At 44.1% G+C, this 20361-nt stretch overlaps 1 protein-coding gene across 2 annotated transcripts in view; it reads right to left on the bottom strand.

The window, feature by feature from the left end:
- Positions 1–20361, bottom strand: part of PREPL (prolyl endopeptidase like) — a 469235-nt gene that overhangs the window by 237153 nt on the left and 211721 nt on the right. For both annotated transcript variants that reach the window (XM_086927792.1, XM_086927791.1), the window contains one exon: positions 3957–4129. In XM_086927792.1, coding sequence (XP_086783918.1) covers positions 3957–4129 — 173 coding nt within the window. The remainder of the gene's footprint in view (positions 1–3956; positions 4130–20361) is intronic.

Below are 20361 nucleotides of genomic sequence, written 5' to 3'. Positions count from 1 at the left end.
CAACTTCAGTGCCTCCCATCGGCCTATGCTTACAGCAGGTCAAGCCCCTGCCCCCTTGGTGTCCATCTAAAGGAGGAGAGGCTAAGTAAGGGTGACTTTACTGTCACTGAACTGCTTCTCTCCACACACATTCTAATCTCAAAGGCTCCCCTACTGCTGATCGATGCACCAGCCATCTGCCAGCGTCCCTCCCCCTAGCTGGGGCCCCATGCGCCCAATTGCATACAGCTGTTCAAGTGCCCCTCTCTGCCATGCCTGCTCCTTGGTATCTATCAGAAGGTGCTTCTGTATTACATTGAATAACACTCTTATCCTAGGATTACTTGAACAGCAGTCACTTACTCACTTACTTTGGGAGGCGAGGGAAGTGGCAACTCGGTATGGGCAGCCTCGTGGCCACAACATCTCCTGCGACAAGCACCATCAGCCCGGGCAGTCACTCTCAGCAATAGATGAGACTTCCAGTGGCCACTGCCGTCTGTGGGGTGGGGTTGGATCGGCTCCGGGCCGTCACGGGGATCTGCATTTTCATTTATTTCAATCAAATTTACCACAGAGCAGCTCTGCCGTTACCAGTGCAGCCTCCCTCCCACAACCACCCGCTCGCAACTGCGCTCTCACTGATGTCATCTATCAGGAATGCTGCATGGGTAATACCATTGTTACATTGTAGCTCTGCAGCTAGCCTGTCTCCAAGCCTGCCAGGAGCAGCATGCATGACGCACTTCTAAATTCAGCTTTACTTTCAGTCTGCATTGATTATTGGTGCATGATTAGGAGAGCTACGGCTTCACAGCTGAGGAGGCGCTGTGCCATTTATGCATGACTTTAATTTCATTGCGGTGATGCGGTTCATCACACTGAAATGCGTTAGTCTAACGCCTGATGCGTGGTACTTGGCAGGGCTTGGCAGTGAGAGAATCAGGAGAGTATGAGCCATGGCTTACACATCAGAAGGGGTGGGCTTCAACACATAGCTCCCAAACTGAGAGGAGAGAAGCACAGCACAGACACAGGTCAGCGCAAAAGGCTGTGGAGTATAGCCCTGCACCAGGAATGGTGATGCAACGCTGCGTTACTAGCCAGAGTAGATGAGAGAAGGGCATCGCTCTGACAACAGGGTGGGGGGCATGGCACCAAAACCAGCTAGTCAGGCAGTAGCCAGTGCAGGAGGGCAGAGCATAGCTCCAACACTATCAGGCAGTTGGATGTGCGAGTCACACAGTGATGGGGGGTGGGGTTGGTATAGCACTAACAATGGTACATGTGTGTTGAGCGGTGAACAAGGTGATCTGGGCAGAGTAACCCATCAGCCATAAAAGTAAAGGGCATCATGAGGATGGACAGAGACACTATTTGTTCAATTTTCACATGCGCAAAATACTGAGGGGTTGACACCAGTGCTACAGGAGAGCCCTGTTACCCAATGCCTGAAGCCCTTTGAGTCACAGAGCCCAAAGGCTGAAAGGGCTGTCCGAAAGCGCCTTTAGGTATTAGATTGGACCCTTTTCTTAGATGGCAGCGCACCCTTAATCAACCAAAACCTGGAAGTGGCCAATGACCAATTTAATAATCGGATGGAAGACACCTTAGATCTAGTTCTTCCTAAAAAGACCTATAAAGTGAAGGTAGGCCCCAATAAATCGGCCTGGTCGCTCCCCTGTTACGGAAATTAAAACAGATCTGTAAAAAGGCGGAGAGAGTGTGGAGGAAAGACTTCTCTCCCTCCAAGAAAAAAGAATATAGGGACACTGTCAAAGTATATATAAGATGGAATTTAAAAAAGCCCAAACTGTCTATTATAGTGGAAAAATCTCTTGTGCAGCAAATTCATCTCATGAAACCTTCAGTATTGTCAAGGAACTCACACAAGGTATAGCTGCCACTGACGCCCCTGAGCCCACTGATGAACGCTGTAATGAGCTTTTGGATTACTTTCGCAACAAAATTCAATCAATTTGAATTTTGTTTACCGAACCTGATTTAACCTTCCTCTCCGAAGCAACTACTGCTAGGAGGGGGACTCACCTACTGGAAGCATTTCCTCCCTTGATTGAGGAAACATTCCTCACTATCTCTGCTCTGGTCAAGAGTGGATCACCTTGAGATATGGTCCCCCCTAAAATTCTTAGATCCGTAGTTTGCTCGGTTGGCCCATTCCTCATAGATATGATTAACTTCTCCTTCTCTTCTGGAGTGGTTCCTCCCTCATGGAAAAAGGTGTTGGAAAAGGCATTGTTGAAGAAGCCTGGCTTAGATCCAGACTGTCTTGCTAACTATCGCCCCATTTCACTTTTACCCTGGGTGAGTAAAATCGCGGAGAAGTCTGTTAACATGGCTCTCTCCAAGCACCTGGATGTGGGTAAGCTTCTACATCCAACTCAAACCGGATTCCGCCCCTCGCAAGGGACTGAGACTGCTTTATTGGCCGTCGTAGAGGACTCAAGAAGAATCCTCGATGCAGGGGGATCCTTAGCCATGATATTGTTAGATCTCAGCGCGGCATTTGATACAGTGAATCACTGTATCCTAATTCACCAACTTAAGGAGTTGGGTGTAACAGGAACAACGCTTGACTGGTTGTGTTTCTTTTTGGAGGATAGATCCTACCAGGTTTTCGGGGGTGAGGCCATCTCAAGACCTAGACCTTTGTATTGTGGAGTGCCTAAGGGGTCATCCCTGAGTCCCATCTTTTTAATGCTTATATGGCCCCCCTTGCAGAGATTGTTCTGCCATTTGGGGTGCATATAATTACGTATGCCGATGATACCCAATTAGTGGTGTCAACCATAAAAGTGCCCCCTCAACCGGTCTGGGCCCCTGCCTCGAGGAAGTGATGAGATGGATGTGTCATTCCCATCTTAAATTGAACGGGGATAAGACGGAGCTTAAGTTGCTCGATAATCCCTCCCCCCTTGAGGTTGCCTCCATCTGGCCAGCATGTATGCGCCCTCCGCTGGTCCCCACATTGCAAATAAAGAGCTTCGGTTTCTGGCTTGACTCTGCACTCAACCTTAAAACTCAAGCCAGGAAGGCAGTTGCCTCCTGTTTTGGCATCCTAAAATTGTTGCGTAAAGTGCTGCCCCTGCTTCCTCCTTTAGTAAGGAAGCTCAGAGTCCAGGTGCTTATTTTATCTCGCCTGGACTATGATAATGCTCTTTATCTTGGTGCCTCTGGTGCGGTCTTTAAAAAACTTCAAATTATGCAAAACTGTGCCGCCCGGACTCTTGAGGGTGTCCCCAGACGTCAATCAGCCAAACCCGCCCTCAGATCTTTACATTGGCTCCCTATTCAGCAAAGGGTTCATTTTAAAGCTCTCTGCACCACCCATAAGATGCTTGGGGGAAAGGGACCAGATATTATTTCATCTTTTGTCTGACCCTATAAAGCGCATGGACAGTTTCGCTCTAATGATCTTCATCTAGCGTCTGTTCCCAAAATTAGGAGGTCCAGAAGCAGCGGACGTCTTTTTTCCTATAATGCTTCCAAACTTTGGAACACATTGCCGCTGCATCTGCGTAAGACCACTCCACCTTCCGTAAGAGGCTTAAGACCTGGCTCTTTCTACACTGATTGCCTTAGTCTATTGCGGTTCGACCCTATCGTTGGGATGCCTTCGGGTAACCATGCGCTTTATAAAGGCTACTTCATTTCATTTCATGCATCTGTATGTAAGTCTAAGTAAATGTTGTGTATTGCTGTTTAGTGCGGTGAGTGTTGTGTGTTGACACTAGCTCTCGCCAGAGAGGTAGAAAGTGTCTATAGGTAAGACCTAAAAAGAGGAGAGAACAAAGTAGATCCTTGTGGAACTCTACAATCAGGAGAACTAATGAAAGTCTGGAATGGATTTGTATTATCATGCTATGATCGTAGCTCCAAAAAGGTCAGGAACCATTTTCTAGATCAATTAAGACTGCTACCGACAAGAATAATAAAAAGAAAGCACTTTAATTTACCTGACATGACAGTATGCTAATATCCAGTCGTCTTCTAGTAATAACAGCCTTTCTGGTTTAAAGTCCATGCTCAGATCTATTCCATAAGCGCCGTATACATGAACTAATAGAGGACTCTCTTTCAGCTTCTGGCATGGTTTATGAAACACTGTGATAGGAACCAATGACCCATCCTGGAAAAAAGTTAATAAGCATTAAATACCAATCAAAGCAATACGGAAAAATGAAAACTACATATAAGTGCATCCACAATGATATTACACTAATTACAAAAATAAAGAAACTGGATATCCTTTGCAAACAGCGCTTCGCAGTTAATCATGCATGTTCAGAATTGCAATTCAATGATCAAGGCCACTGGAATTATGCGATTCTGTGGATGCATAGTTTTCTGCATAATTATGGAGTTGTGGCATTAGCCACATAACCCATCATCTTCTACACAATTTGCTTAAACAGATCAAAAGTTGCTAGTCACGCTGCCGCTCGTGCCTGAGCAGTAGCAGCCCCTTTGCTAAATAGTGAAATTTTTCTTTGGATGGTTGCTTCTTTTGTTTGTGAAACTGATACTTATAATGTGAAATATCTCTCCAAACAGTGTTAATATTGTAAACATGACAAAATATTTAAGTATGTGCCAGATTACCCTGCATACACTGTTTTTCCCACATAATTTAGTTCCTTCTCTGCCACATAATTCCAATTGCAATGGCAATGAGTTGCAAACTTTAATAGACTTGAAAAGGATGACAAATGAAATCCCCTACGTGAAAGTGCATAGGCGGGATTGTTTCCTGTAGACAAGGCGTACTGGAAATAAGAAATGTAGCAATTCCCAATGGGAGTTGTCCCCCAGTGCACCGCTTTAAATGACCAACAGGTATAAAGAAGTTCAAGCAAACCAAAGTTTATGTTTAGATGTATTCAATAATTGTATTTTTTCAAGCTTCTCAGTCTTCAGAATATCATCACATTCTTATAAGTCAAATGTGTATTTTCTTGTACATCAGAAAAATACGTCCATAATCTTTGCACATAGATTCCAACAGTCCCTATGCATTTCGGGCTGGTCTAGCCCTTCGTCAGGGGAATGGTCTGTAAATCGAAAAAATAAACGAACTCAATTTCGAGAAGACATCTCCACTTCTTCAAAACATAACAATGTGAAGATATACTGGTATCACTAAGTGACTAACATATAAACAGTACATCAGAAGTGGCAACAAGTGAAGGCAATGCGTTCCCCAAAAATATTGTGGTACAGAAACATATTACTAAATGGTGAAACAAAACCATGAAAAATCGGGTCAGAACCCACGTGTACAACAGTGTAACAAATTAAGGGGTGACTGTCCTGTGATGATAATATCGAGCCAAGAGTGAAGAAGAATCAAGGAAACGGGTTAAGTAAAGTGAACGGAAGGTAAACGAACCATGACATATAAAGGCAGAATGCTAGGGGTGCTCGGGAATGGAGAGTCGAATGTGAAACAACCAAGGTTTCAAACAGCCGAAATCATGCGAAGCGTGATTCGGAAATCAGACGATAAACATGCAACAAGCATATAAAGAAAGGAGGCTTACTGGTTAGATAATGCGGTTCGGGCGAAAAGTATCCGGATCCATCTGTGTTGCCGGTACGTGTGCGCTGAGATTTAAAAGCGACGCTTCCGGGCAAATAGTAAACAGTGAGGACGGACTAAGAAATGTCCGTGAATCGGGATGGGGGCCATATTGGAGTGGTGAAAAGCCACCGAAAACACCAGGAAAAATGATTTGTGCAGATAAATGAAAAACAAATGAGAGAAAGTGTGTGTCAAAGACGACAGATAAGTTAGACAAATGTGAGGAAAGTTAAAAGATACTGTTTGAAGTAATGCCTAACCACAGGCACAGTGGATAAATAAATAGGGTGTTCCAAAATGAGAAGGTAGGAGTATTTAACAGTTAACTAAAAGATGCAAACTGTTCATGGTAGAATCAAAATCAAATATAAAGGGTCACAGATAACAAAGAAATTCCATACGGTCATTCAGCCCCGTGGGCTGCATCGTGCTCAAGTATCGAATCCAAAAGTTCTCCCTCTGCAGTAGTTTGTTTTTAGGGTTCATGCCTTCCTGGTTCACAACATTTTCCAAAACCATGAACTGTAGCTGGGCTACATTATGTCTTCGATCAAGAAAATGTGAAGCAACAGACGATTTGGTGTTAGCTGTTCTTATATTGCTTTTGTGTTCCAGAATTCTGGTTCTTATTTTCCTTTCCGTGTGGCCTACATAACATAAGCCACACGGGCATTTCAGTAAGTAAATCACGTTAGAAGTGTTACATGTCGCATTCACTTTAAGTTTAATTTTATGGCCTTTCATCGGATGGTGTAACACATTACCTCTGATTACATTGTTACAATCGCTACAGCTGTAGCAAGGCTGTAATCCCTTGAATTTGGATGGTAAACCTGCCGGTTTGGATGTGGTTAAGAGTTCCTTGATGTTAGGTCCACGGGTGTGTGCAAATATAGGAAAATAAGAACCAGAATTCTGGAACACAAAAGCAATATAAGAACAGCTAACACCAAATCGTCTGTTGCTTCACATTTTCTTGATCGAAGACATAATGTAGCCCAGCTACAGTTCATGGTTTTGGAAAATGTTGTGAACCAGGAAGGCATGAACCCTAAAAACAAACTACTGCAGAGGGAGAACTTTTGGATTCGATACTTGAGCACGATGCAGCCCACGGGGCTGAATGACCGTATGGAATTTCTTTGTTATCTGTGACCCTTTATATTTGATTTTGATTCTACCATGAACAGTTTGCATCTTTTAGTTAACTGTTAAATACTCCTACCTTCTCATTTTGGAACACCCTATTTATTTATCCACTGTGCCTGTGTTAGGCATTACTTCAAACAGTATCTTTTAACTTTCCTCACATTTGTCTAACTTATCTGTCGTCTTTGATACACACTTTCTCTCATTTGTTTTTCATTTATCTGCACAAATCATTTTTCCTGGTGTTTTCGGTGGCTTTTCACCACTCCAATATGGCCCCCATCCCGATTCACGGACATTTCTTAGTCCGTCCTCACTGTTTACTATTTGCCCGGAAGCGTCGCTTTTAAATCTCAGCGCACACGTACCGGCAACACAGATGGATACGGATACTTTTCGCCCGGACCGCATTATCTAACCAGTAAGCCTCCTTTTTTTATATGCTTGTTGCATGTTTATCGTCTGATTTCCGAATCACGCTTCGCATGATTTCGGCTGTTTGAAACCTTGGTTGTTTCACATTCGACTCTCCATTCCCGAGCACCCCTAGCATTCTGCCTTTATATGTCACGGTTCGTTTACCTTCCGTTCACTTTACTTTACCTGTTTCCTTGATTCTTCTTCACTCTTGGCTCGATATTATCATCACAGGACAGTCACCCCTTAATTTGTTACACTGTTGTACACGTGGGTTCTGACCCGATTTTTCATGGTTTTGTTTCACCATTTAGTAATATGTTTCTGTACCACAATATTTTTGGGGAACGCATTGCCTTCACTTGTTGCCACTTCTGATGTACTGTTTATATGTTAGTCACTTAGTGATACCAGTATATCTTCACATTGTTATGTTTTGAAGAAGTGGAGATGTCTTCTCGAAATTGAGTTCGTTTATTTTTTCGATTTACAGACCATTCCCCTGACGAAGGGCTAGACCAGCCCGAAATGCATAGGGACTGTTGGAATCTATGTGCAAAGATTATGGACGTATTTTTCTGATGTACAAGAAAATACACATTTGACTTATAAGAATGTGATGATATTCTGAAGACTGAGAAGCTTGAAAAAATACAATTATTGAATACATCTAAACATAAACTTTGGTTTGCTTGAACTTCTTTATACCTGTTGGTCATTTAAAGCGGTGCTTTGGGGGACAACTCCCATTGGGAATTGCTACATTTGTTATTTACTTCAACGCTGCACTGTTCAGACAGCGAAACCCTAGGCTGCACGCAACAACCTCGTACCTGTTTGAAATTTTCTAGTCCAAACTACGGTGCGTGTCTCCCACGGTACTGGAAATAAGGGCATAAATATGACAAATAAGGTAATGGGTTCAGTTTTCAGACGTAACACAGGATTCCAATGGAAGAATGCAATTTCACAGTGGCATTTGCTCATGTTCTTCGTCAGGGTAATACAGCTCCAGACGAACAGCTCTCAAATGCAGAGGACCATCTGGATACGGTTACATCTTCAGAGACAGTGTAATGCACCCATTAAATCTTAGTGCTTGACTAGATTTGCAGAAGAAAAGTAATCGAACTGCAACAGCATGAGCGGCCGCTGAGCTGCCTTTTGAAGATGACTGAAACCAATGAAAGAGATCTATGTAAACGTATGTGTATATACTAGTATAAATCTTATTGACTCATTATTTTCGATGTTTTCTTAGTCACCCATGAGAGTTGTAGACAGCCTTGGATTTCTGGCTAGCATAGAGGCGTCAGAACGGTTAGACTGACACACAAGAGGTGAGTACGAAAAACTGTGTGAAATGAAGGATTCCTCCTCTAACAGGCAGTTCATTCCCTCCAAACTAAGCCCAAAATCGGCCAAAATCCAGAGTACGAAGATAACTCAGCACTCTACATTCATTGCTCTGACTCTTATCTAGGTTGGAAGGCTTTTTTGCCAGATGGTTCATGAAGATCTGGCAGAACAAGATAGCCTTTCATTTCTTGCTAATTGTTGTGTCCGTATCTTAGGGCCGGGCTCAGATTGTTCCAAGCGTCTTCCCTTGGGATCCCAGTGTTTCATCTCCAGCACTCCTCTTGTTGGTAGGCGTGTGGCTGAACCGGTTTCATGAATCCAGAGCAGGAAAAGCATCTTGAAGGTTATACGTTTTATCAGTAGCCGATGGAGTGCTGTGCACTGTTGAAGCCAGGAAAAGTGTTGTTGTATTAGATGCAGCTATTTTACAAACGCATCTGGATGCCACTGGGCATGCAATTACAATAGTTCAAGTAATAAAGTACAAACATGCGAACAAGGTTTTCTGTGGTAGAAGCAGAAGATTGATGTCACTGCTGAACATGTAAAAGTGGAGGTGCACTTTTGCTATCACACTATTCTTTGAATGGCAATTGTAGGGCGAAAGGGTTACCAAGTGGTGGTGGTGGTCACTGGAAAAGAAGATTGAGCCATTTTCGTTCATACACTTCTGAACAAGGGTGATAAAGGCGGCACTGTCATGGCAGTTTGCCTGATTCCAACCTAAGTGAATAATGATCTCACTGTGTTCTGCGTATGAGGATCTGAACATAGTCAAGGTTCATTTGGAACAACATTCAGTACTCTTTATAAACATCAGTTCAGGGTTGCAAGCATGTATTTAGGAGTCAAGCTGATATGGCAGATCTCTGGGGAAGTCCAAAAAATATTACTAGCTTTGTCCAGGTAGAAGCGTTGGGGTTCTTTAGGAACAACGTGATCCATTCTAATGTTGAAACGCTTTTGCACATGTACTCCCCCCTGGGAAACCTGTGTTGGGGTGGAGTGACTCAAGCTGTTGCCATTCAGAGGTCTAGAAATATTAATGTTAAAGCTTCTACATGACTTTCATCTCAACAGTTCCTTCCATATTTCAATGGATTTTATGACCGTGCAAGAGGGATGAGTGCCTGAGAGCCTAGCTTTCTTGGACTTTACCTCAATTGCAACGGTTAGTAAATTGCTAGGCCATTCGTGTTATTGGGGTAAGAGGGGGGACAAATCATGCCTTATTCAAATATCAAAGAGCAATAAAGAGTTAATAATATCTGTTGCTGCTGGGGCAAGTGATAATCTGAATCTGGTACCTTGTATACTAACAGTTTTAGCATTCGCAGAGCCTCTGATGCAGTAAACAAGAGGGTTTGCAAAAAGTTTATTTAACGATTTGGAAAAGGTTTTCTAATCATTAAATAGTTTTATGACAACATTATGAATCAGTATTTGGAATGTGGTTGTCGACCACACCTCCCTGCATGTGTTTGCAGCCTGTCATATTGGGTTGCAATTTGCGACCTACCTCATTAATATTCATGAGGTAGGTCGAATTGTGACCCATCACGATTCTGTGTTTTGTAAACTGACTTAATACCTAGGGAGGTGAGGTTACGTGATTCTGAACCCGTTCAATAAAGGTCGTCGTATCTAGACGATTGTGGTATCAGCTGACCGCAAATGACGAGTGCGGTATGTACGATTGTTTTCGTCATAATCGATCTATGGAAACACTACGTATTCAGGGATTTCGTTCAAACCCACGGGTTCCATTTTGTGTACGGCAGCCATTTTGTGGTTGCCCTCACAAAGGCCGATGACTACGGCCGAATGAGTCTTTGGGACACGTACACCTTTAGCTGACTTTTTGTGTGACCTGGACGAACTGACTCCCTTGCCGCAGCAGCACACAAAAGGACAATGTAGCCTTCTGGAAAATCGTAAAATCGCCATTCTTAAATGGAAAAAACGACGGTCCTTCGCTGGATGTTGCAATAAACACCGAGGACTGGGTGCGACATTTCGCAGAGGTCTTCGGTAAGGATAAATCTGGAGACCCGGTCTCTACCCCCCAGCTCCCCCCTCCGGTGAACTACCCGATAAAAATTCAATTTACTATGAATGAGGTAACAAAAGCGATAAAGACTGCAAAAAATGGCAAAGCCCCAGGACCGGACTCAGTCCCAATGGACCTTTACAAATCACTCCCTGATCTCTGGTCCCCTCTTTTAACCAGGGTTTTGAATGCAGCCAAGGAAGTCAGCCTCCCGAACTCCTGGTCTACATCGATCCTGGTCCCCATATTTAAGAAAGGCAACAGAGACTCTCCCACCTGTTACCGTCCCATTTCCCTCCTGGATTCGGTCGGGAAGATGGCAGGGAGGATACTTCTAGACCGTCTCCAGGAGTGGTCAACAGAACACGGGGCACTATCAGATCTTCAATATGGGTTTAGGTCAGGCCTGAGCACTGTGGACCAAGTTTTGAATTTAACACTACTGGCTGGAAAATACACCTCAGCAAAAAAATCAACTCTACACATGGTCTACGTTGACCTTACGGCAGCGTTTGACTGTGTAGAACATTCAAAACTTTGGGCAATAATGCTGCAAATGGGGATTGAGCCTGCAATCATAGACTTCCTGCGTGAGTTATACTCTGGAGCCACGGGAAAGGTTCGATACGGATTGGAGGGCCAACTCACCGACAGCTTTCCAGTACAGAAGGGGGTCAGGCAAGGGTGCGTATTGGCCCCCTTTCTATTTACGCTCTATACAAACGGATTAGAAGCTGCCATGCTACAGGGCGTAAAAGATCTGCCAGAAGTGGGTCGGCGACCGATCCCAGCATTGTTATACGCTGACGATGCGGTGATCTTGGCACGAACCCCGATCCAGTTACAAAAAGCACTAAACAACTACTGCACATTCATGGCAAGTCTCAACCTAAAAGTCAATATAAAAAAAACCTTTGTGATGCACGCTGGTACCAAAAGGAAAAAAGTAAAGTCAATACTTGTGGATAAAATCCCTCTTGAAAGAACTAAAACGTACTCATACCTCGGCATCACTATTGACGAAGAGTTTAACTGGAAACAAGCAATCACTTCACGTAAGCTGTCTCTCTTAAGAACAATTGGAGCTTTAAAAGCGTTCTCCCTCCGTCTAGGAAAAAGACCTATAACAGAGATGATAAAAATTTATAACGCAAAATGCATTAGTACTGCCATTTTTGGTGCAGGAGTCTGGGGAACAGCTAACGCTGAACAAATACAGAAAATTGAAAACCTCTTTTTAAAATTCTTACTAGCAGTCCCCAAATCCACAACTACTTTCGGTTGCCGATTGGAACATATTTCAGACCTCATTAAGATTCAACCCATTATGCTGTGGCGCAGAATATGGGCAACAGATGAATGCCACCTGACAAGAGCAATCATCGAGGACTGTATGAAACTAGACTGTATGAACAAGATTAAGTGGCTAAGGTACGTAAAATCCTTCCTTGCAGATATCGGTCTCTCGAGGTTCTTCGAAGAACCTCAGTCAGTAACAGACATATCAAAGAAAGACTTAAAAAAGTTATGCCTGTCCCATCTAACTCAACTGCGACTGATGTCCGAAATAGGAAAGCCTTCAGTCCAACACTGCCTTATGATACAACTGAATCCATCTATTCAACCGTATCTGCAGTATGACCTGACGCAATTTGAAAAGTTTCTTCTCACCCGCTTCAGATTTAATCTCTTTCACATTATGGTTTCTTTTCCGTCACAGAACATATGGACACCCAATACGACACCGTGCCCCTGTGACTCTATTTCATCTCAGTCCACGATACATGTTCTCTTCTTTTGCAGATTTTACACGCCACTTCGCAAAAGGTGGATTATACCAATTTTAAAAGTCATGAAGATCCGCAGATGCCGCCCAGCGTACCTGGCGCTGCAGTTTCTGGAAAACATCTTAGCAACGAAATCAGTCGTACACTATTTAAAACTGTGCCTCAGGCATCGCACGAACTTATGAAAACCATATAGCTGCATTAAATACGGACTTTAGAGACAGTATAGTGCTCTCTGTGAGAGATTAATCTTTTATATTTTTTTAACCTAATGTTATTAACAACTTTTCTTATTTTTTTATTGTGTATATTTGTACTTTTATGGCTTTCACCACGAAAACCGAATAAAGTTCTTTTTGAATTTGAATTTGACCACACCTCCCTGCATGTGTTTGCAGCCTGTCATATTGGGTTGCAATTTGCGACCTACCTCATTAATATTCATGAGGTAGGTCGAATTGTGACCCATCACGATTCTGTGTTTTGTAAACTGACTTAATACCTAGGGAGGTGAGGTTACGTGATTCTGAACCCGTTCAATAAAGGTCGTCGTATCTAGACGATTTTGGTATCAGCTGACCGCAAATGACGAGTGCGGTATGAACGATTGTTTTCGTCATAATCGATCTATGGAAACACTACGTATTCAGGGATTTCGTTCAAACCCACGGGTTCCATTTTGTGTACGGCAGCCATTTTGTGGTTGCCCTCACAAAGGCCGATGACTACGGCCGAATGAGTCTTTGGGACACGTACACCTTTAGCTGAATTTTTGTGTGACCTGGACGAACTGACTCCCTTGCCCGAAGCTGACCTTGTTGAGCCAATTCCTTGTTAGGCAGCTGGTCAGATAGAGATCAAAGAGCAGGACATTGCTGAGTTTATGGTACATGCACATACCCTTCTATCTTGCTTCTCATCTGTTTCTGTTCCTTCCTTTTTATGGCTTAATTATGGTTTGGGTTGAGGTTCTTTTATTATGGGTTTGTCCGGCCTGTCCAAGCAAGAATGTTGGATTTTGCCTTGTCATTTCCGGTGGGCTCATTCAACCGAAAGTGGGTTTGTCGTTATGCGATACGTTTGAAATGTCACCATGTGATTGGTCAGTTTGTAAATAATTGATGCTAGTCAGGAATGTGATTTTTAGCATAAAAGATGATGTCTCGCTTTACTAAAGTGTGCAGTCTCTAGCGAACCACCCGTGTTGTGCTTCGTAGACCTCTGTTCCTGGTTGCAGCCAATAAATTTGGTCTTTGACGTCACCGAGAAGTGTCCCGTGTCTCTGTTTGCCAAGGCAGGGGAACTCGAAGACATCAGGCGTTTTCCCTGGTGCCGCTGGGTTCTAAAACCCGGTTCTTCAGTTGGCGCCCAATGTGGGGCGACCTTAGCGGTACCGGTCCAAGCCTGAAGATCGTGAGGAGCTTCGAGTGAAAATTCTGGAGGAAGGCCTACCACTTCATCGACCCCTGTATGTCGTCGTGTTCCGAAAGTCTTTGCTGCGAGGTTCCCCGCTTTCCGACGGCTACGAAGGACTGCTGCCCTGACTGTCGCCCTGTCTTGGAGCCATTAGATGATTTGTAGAGCGAGACAATAGACGGGTCTTCTGGCGACGTCATCGACATTTCAGTTAAGTATGAGTGGAGCGTCTCCCAGTCCTTAGTTTTGTTTTGGGTATCCCCTTGGGATCTTTGATTTGGGACTTACAAGCCCCAAAGCCGAGGGACTCGTGTATTCGCGAGGCTATCGTCTTTGATATTCCCTTGAAGTTTGAAGCTAGACTAGTGAGCGAAGATGCCTGGTCTTATCAGACTTGGAAAGATATTTTGTTGCGGTTGTAATAGGGATTCCCGATTGGAGGACTCGTGTCCGGTGCCTCCGATTGGAACTCCGATCTATGAGCTCTATTTAAAACATGGTGTGGGCCCCATCACGTATAATGAAGTATGGATTAGATATACTAGGAAGGATGGTTTCCTAAAGTGGCCCCAATATGGTAGTTATGACACGGAGATTTTAGAAGTCAAATTGTTCAAGAAGAAAGCACGGCCGGTGATGTTTGACTCTTTCCGCCTTTGGCGAAAGGAAGCCAAACAGAAAGAAATTAAGTTAGCGAAGAGAAATAAAAGAGAACGAGGTATTTCGATGGTGCAAGCTGCTATACAGTTTAGAGATAATGAAGAAGAACAAGAGAGTGAGCAATTGTTTAGGCAACGTAAATTGGCGATAGATAAGTGCTATCCAGCTTTGCCATCTCAGCAGCAAGATGAAAAGAAAGACCTTGAGAAAGATCCTTTGATGGCACATTTGTTGAGTTCGCCACCCCCTTATGTGCAGAGTGCTACAGCACCTCCGCCACCTTTAGTTGCGCAACCTCCGGTTGCTTTGCCTCCTGTGGTTCTACAACAGCCAGCTCCTCTTCAGTTGGCTCCTACTCCTTTGGCGCAGCCTTCTCAAGGGCCGCCGACTTTGCTACCTCCTTCGTCTCAACTCCTACGCCTGTATTATCTACTCCTTCTGATACTGCTCCTATTCATACTTCTGCTCATCCTGTTTTTCCTCCTGTTCTGTTGTCAACTTCTCCTTCTGTTTGACAGAGAATGACTGATACTGTTGCTGGTTTCTTTTCTCCTCTTTTTGGGTCATTAGGTATGACCCCTGTTTCAGAGCATAAACAATTGCGTAGTCAATTGCCTGGTCCAGATGAACGTTCAGTATTGGATCATTTAGCGCGTAAATGGGTTACTTACCCTTTGCAGTATAGTTTTGAGTGTGTTAAGGATGTTTTCCGTCAATGGGAAGCACCGACGCAGAGATGTGTTTTTGGGACAATGTGTGCTTTCCTTCGCGAAGAATGGGAAGATGGTGAATTAGGACGAGCTCCGCCTGAGTTGTTCCGTCTACAGTCTGAGTTTGCGAAGGGAACTATAGTTGGTATTGATGTTGAGAAAGCAGTTGTGACATTGTTGTCGTTTAGGAGTGAGTCTCCTTCTAGGCCGTTGTTTGAGCCCGATTCTTCAGTTAGGAGAAAGGCGCGACAATATTCGATGAGAGAGGTTCCCTCAGTTTGTAGACCGGGTGATCCAAATGCTAATCCAGTTGTTCCGCCTCACTTTCAGCGTGTTTGGGTACATGTTCCATGGAAGCGAGTTGAAGTCTTGGCCCTTAAGCAGTCTTTGCCTGATCCACGTAAAAATCTTGCAGGGTACTATAAGGAATTATCACAGACTGCGGATTCATGTATTATGAACTTAGCCGACATAGACATGTTGTTTGGGAATGTTGTTCCACAGCCTATATGGGGAATGATTCATCATACGGATCATGCGCAAGAGTTAGGTGATACATGGGTTAATATTGGTGCCGCAGATGCTAGACAAGTTGGTGGTGATAAACCTGAGGCTGTAGTTGCAGAACTCCCTGGTAGGATTGTTAATTACATGAAGACTTTAATGACTGCCGGGGGTGTTAATTGGAACAAGTTGTCTGCATGTAAGCAGAAGAAAGACGAAAGCATGTCCGACTTTTTCACCAGGTTCGAAGAGACGTTTGTCGACCACAGTGGTCAGGACAGGAGTACGGAAGGTGGTCAACGGTTGTTCGTGGACAAGTTTGTGCATAATTTGCTTCCAGAGTTGTGCAAGAAGTTGAAGGATTCTGAGAGTGCTTGGGCTGTTTCGTCGTCAGCGCAGATTTTGGCTACTGCACAGTACTACGAGAATAGAGATAAGGACGAGAAAGATAGAGCTGATAAGAAGACTAAAGAGCTAAAGACGAAGGTTCTTTTACAGCAAGCATATCCGCCTCGTAATAATCAGCGTGATTATCAGCAACCTCAGCAATATCAGAGAAAATCGCAAAGGTTCAAGTCTTCTCAACAGCGTTTTCCTGTAGGCCCTAATCAGTGTGCGTATTGTAAAGAAGAGGGTCATTTTAAAAATAGTTGTCCGGTTCTGTTACAGCACACGAATGGTGCTTCTGGTGGGAGAGGTCGAGGTGTTCAGCAAGCTCCTAGAGGTAGAGGACGTGGTGTGTTTCCTCAGAATGCGCGTTCCTTGCCTCCACAGAATTCTATGAATGGCTTTGATCAGCAGAATGGTGCGTCTGGTAGGACGGCTCAGTACTATACGGACGATTACTACGTCGAAGGTGAGAATGTGGACGGTAATGATTGCTAGGACAGCCATAGACAAAGAGAGGGAGTTGTTTCAGTTCCAGTAGATCAAAATGGACCTTATGTTAAAGTGATTGCATCAGGTGTGTCAGAGCCTTTTCTGTTGGATACTGGTGCTGCGAAGAGTTCTATTATGCACTGTAAACTCCCTGGCGCACCTTTGTCTGGCTTAACAAATGTTTCAGTAGGTTTTTCTGGCGCCCCGGTTACGAATCCGATTTCTAGTCCATTGTCTATTTCCGTTGGACCTTGTGAATTCAAAGCACCCCTCATTCTGACAACAGGTTGTGGTGAGAACTTGTTGGGATTAGACTTTTTGAAAAGATTGTATGTGGCGCTACATTGTTCTCCTTCAGGAGTACAGCGTACATTTGGTAAGAGAGTGATCTCTCCGATGTATTTATCTAAAGAAAAACTTCCAGCTGAAATGTCTTCTCTCCCTGAGTCTCTTTGGGCTACTGGTCCGAATGATGTGGGTCTTTTGGAGATTCCGCCATATGTTGTGACGCTGAAAGCGAATGCTAGATTGCCACGTATTCCCCAATATTGAATTTCTAGTGATGGTGAAAGAGCACTTTTGGCGATCATCTATGATCTGATTGAGAAAAGAGTGATTGAGGAAACGAGAGGTAACGTGTGCAATAGTCCAGTTTTGCCTGTTCTGAAAAGAACTGATTCTTCACAACCTCCTGTATATAGGTTTGTGATCGATCTTCGCGAGGTGAATAAGATTGTAGTTCTGCAATTTCCAGTTGTACCTGATATCACCGCTTTATTGACCTTGATTCCGGCTTCAGCCACGTGGTTTTCGGTGATTGACTTGAAGAATGCTTTCTTCAGCATCCCGATTGCCGTGGAGAGTAGAGATATTTTTGGCTTCTCTTTAGGAGGCCGAAGTTTCCGGTTTAAGCGCGCTCCTCAAGGCTATTGTGAGAGTCCATCGATCTATAGTCAGGCTTTGAAAACACAACTTGATTCGATTGTTTTACCTGATGGTGCTGCCCTTATTCAGTATGTTGATGATCTGTTAGTTGCGGCTGACAGTGAAGAGATTTGTGAAGAGGCTACTTTGTCGTTGTTGCGTCATTTGTCTGACTTCCATCATAAGGTTTCCCTTTTGAAGTTGCAATATTGTCGACAAGAAGTTACCTACTTAGGTCACCTCTTATCGAAGGAGGGAAGATGATTGACCCCAGAAAGAATTCAAGCTATTGCGAAAATGAGTGTGCCTACGACACAGATAGAAGTGCATGCTTTTCTGGGTATTACATCGTACTGTAGACAGTGGATCCCTAATTTTTCTTTGCTTGCGAAGCCTTTGATAGCTCTTACGGTTAAGGATACTCCGAATCCTATTCCTTGGACTGATGAATGTCAGAAGAGCTTTTCAGAATTACGCGATGCGTTGTGTTCGGCTCCTGTGTTGGGGTACTCCCGACTACAGTAAGCCTTTTACACTTTATGTCCACGAGAGAGAGGGATGTGCATTGTCAGTTCTGACTCAACAGTTTGGCGATAAGCAACGTCCATGTGCTTATTTTTCGTCGACTTTGGATCCCGTAGCTAGAGCGTTGCCGAGTTGTTTGAGAGCTACAGCAGCAGCGGCTGTCTTGATTCGACAGTCTGCTGGTTTGGTGATGGATAATACATTGGTTGTGATGGTTCCACATGCAGTGGATACCTTGTTAGATCGCACCAAGACACAGCACTAAACTAGTGCTCGGTTGTCAGGTTACGAATTGACATTCTTAGCGAGTCATGTCCACATAAAGAGATGCAACACGTTGAATCCAGCTACGTTGTTGCCAATTTCAGTTGAGACAGACATTACTGAACAGCATGATTGCTTCCTTAGGACAGAGGAAGAAACGAAAGGGAGAATAGATCTTAGGGACACTCCTCTTGCAGAGTGTGATGGTACCTTATGGGTTGATGGTTTGTGCTTTAAGCTTCCGAATGGTGATACGACTGCGGCATATGCTGTTACGACTTTGCATACGTTTGTTGAAGCTGCACGTATCCCACATAATTCAGCACAAGCAGCAGAGTTGCTTGCATTAACAAGAGCGTGTGTTTTGTCGAAAGGAAAACGAGTGACCGTGTATACCGATAGCCAGTACGCGTTTGGTGTGGCTCATAGTTTTGGACGTTTGTGGAAACAGCGTGGGTTCCTGACTTTGCATGGAACTAAGATTCAGCATGGTCAGTTGGTGAATGAACTCTTTGAGTCACTTACTTTGCCGTTGCAAGTTGCGATCGTGAAATGCAGTGCGCATAAGAAAGTTACTGATGATGTTGGTCGTGGTAATGCGTTTGCAGATGAAGTCGCGAAAGAAACTGCGAGAGATGTGATGAGTCGAATGTAGGTTGCGGGTCCGGCGAGATGGGTTCCGGATAAAGCATGTGTGAAGATACGATTGAGAGCGTGAAATCCATCCAAGCTGAAGCTACAGAGAAAGAGTTGAATGAATGGAGAGAAAGCAAGGGTAAATTGGATTCGAATGGTTGTTGGGTTGAGTTGTCAGAGCATCAGCGATGGTTGTTACCCGATGCGTATGTACTTCCAGTGGTTACGATGGCTCATGGAAAGGCTCATATTAGTGTGAAAGGGATTTGTAAGTTGTTAGCTCCAGTGTGGCACAATGTTGGAATTCCTAAGTGTGCAGAGAATTTGGTTAAGAATTGTATGGTTTGTTTGATGTACAATCCTGGTAAAGGAACTCCAACTCCAGCTGGTCATTTTGCTCCTCCAACGTATCCGTTCGAGGTTTTGCAGCTAAATTTCATCCACATGGAGAGGTGCAACAACCTGAAGTATGTACTAGTGGTTGTTTGCTCTTTTTCAAGATGGGTGGAAGCATACCCTTTGAAAGATAATACTGCCTTGTCCACAGCGAAAGCCCTTATTAAGGAATTTTTCCCTAGGTATGGATTGCCGAGAATGGTCTGGAGTGATAATGGGAGTGAATTTGTGGGTCAAGTGATGAAGAGAGTGTGTGATAGGTTAGGAATAAGGCAGAAATTCCAAGCTGCAAATCACCCCCAATCAGCTGGTTTAGTCGAATGCTATAATGGCAGCCTTAAGCTAAAACTAGCCAAAATTCAGGCGAGCTCTGGTCTTAAATGGCCTGATGCCTTGCCATTAGCACTCCTGTCCACAAGAATGACTGTGCATTCACGAATGGGACATAGTCCATATGAGGTCGTGTTTGGTAACCCGGCAAATATATGGGGAGTGCCGCGGCCGACAAAATTCAGTGAGATAGAGCACCCTGTGTTGCTTGATTACCTTTATGAACTGACGGCTAAATTGCGTGTTTTGCATCAACAGGTTCATGATACCTTGCCACAAGCATCTGAAGATCCAGGACATGCTATCGAACCTGGATCTTGGGTCCTGATAAAGAATTTCCAGCGGACTAAGAACGAACAGCCCCGCTGGACTGGCCCTTACTTGGTGCTTTTATCCACACGATCAGCAGTGCGAGTGCGCGGTAAAAAGAACTGGATCCACGGCGTACATTGTAAGAGGGCCCCTTTGCCTCTGCCGTACGACCAGTGGGTCCAGAAAGGACTTCCTGACTCTGAGACTGAAACCGTGCCTCGTTTTCTGCCTTTTAGCGATGCCCGTTTGATTGGAACGAACACTGAACGAGAAAGCGACGATCTTCTGCAAGAAGCTGTGCCTCCGTCGAATCGTTTGGACACTTCTGAACCTGAGCTTTTGTTTCGAGAACAGACATTGCCTGGCAAAGAGCGTTATAATTTGCGATCGAGAGTCGCTGGACAAATAAAGAAATGAATTCTTTCTTTGCTGATTTTTAAGGTTAAGCTCTCCTCCGAGGAA

Source organism: Lissotriton vulgaris, chromosome 6 (genome assembly GCF_964263255.1).
Source record: "Lissotriton vulgaris chromosome 6, aLisVul1.2, whole genome shotgun sequence".
Lineage (NCBI taxonomy): Eukaryota > Metazoa > Chordata > Amphibia > Caudata > Salamandridae > Lissotriton > Lissotriton vulgaris.
This window is presented reverse-complemented; position numbering and strand designations above follow the sequence as displayed.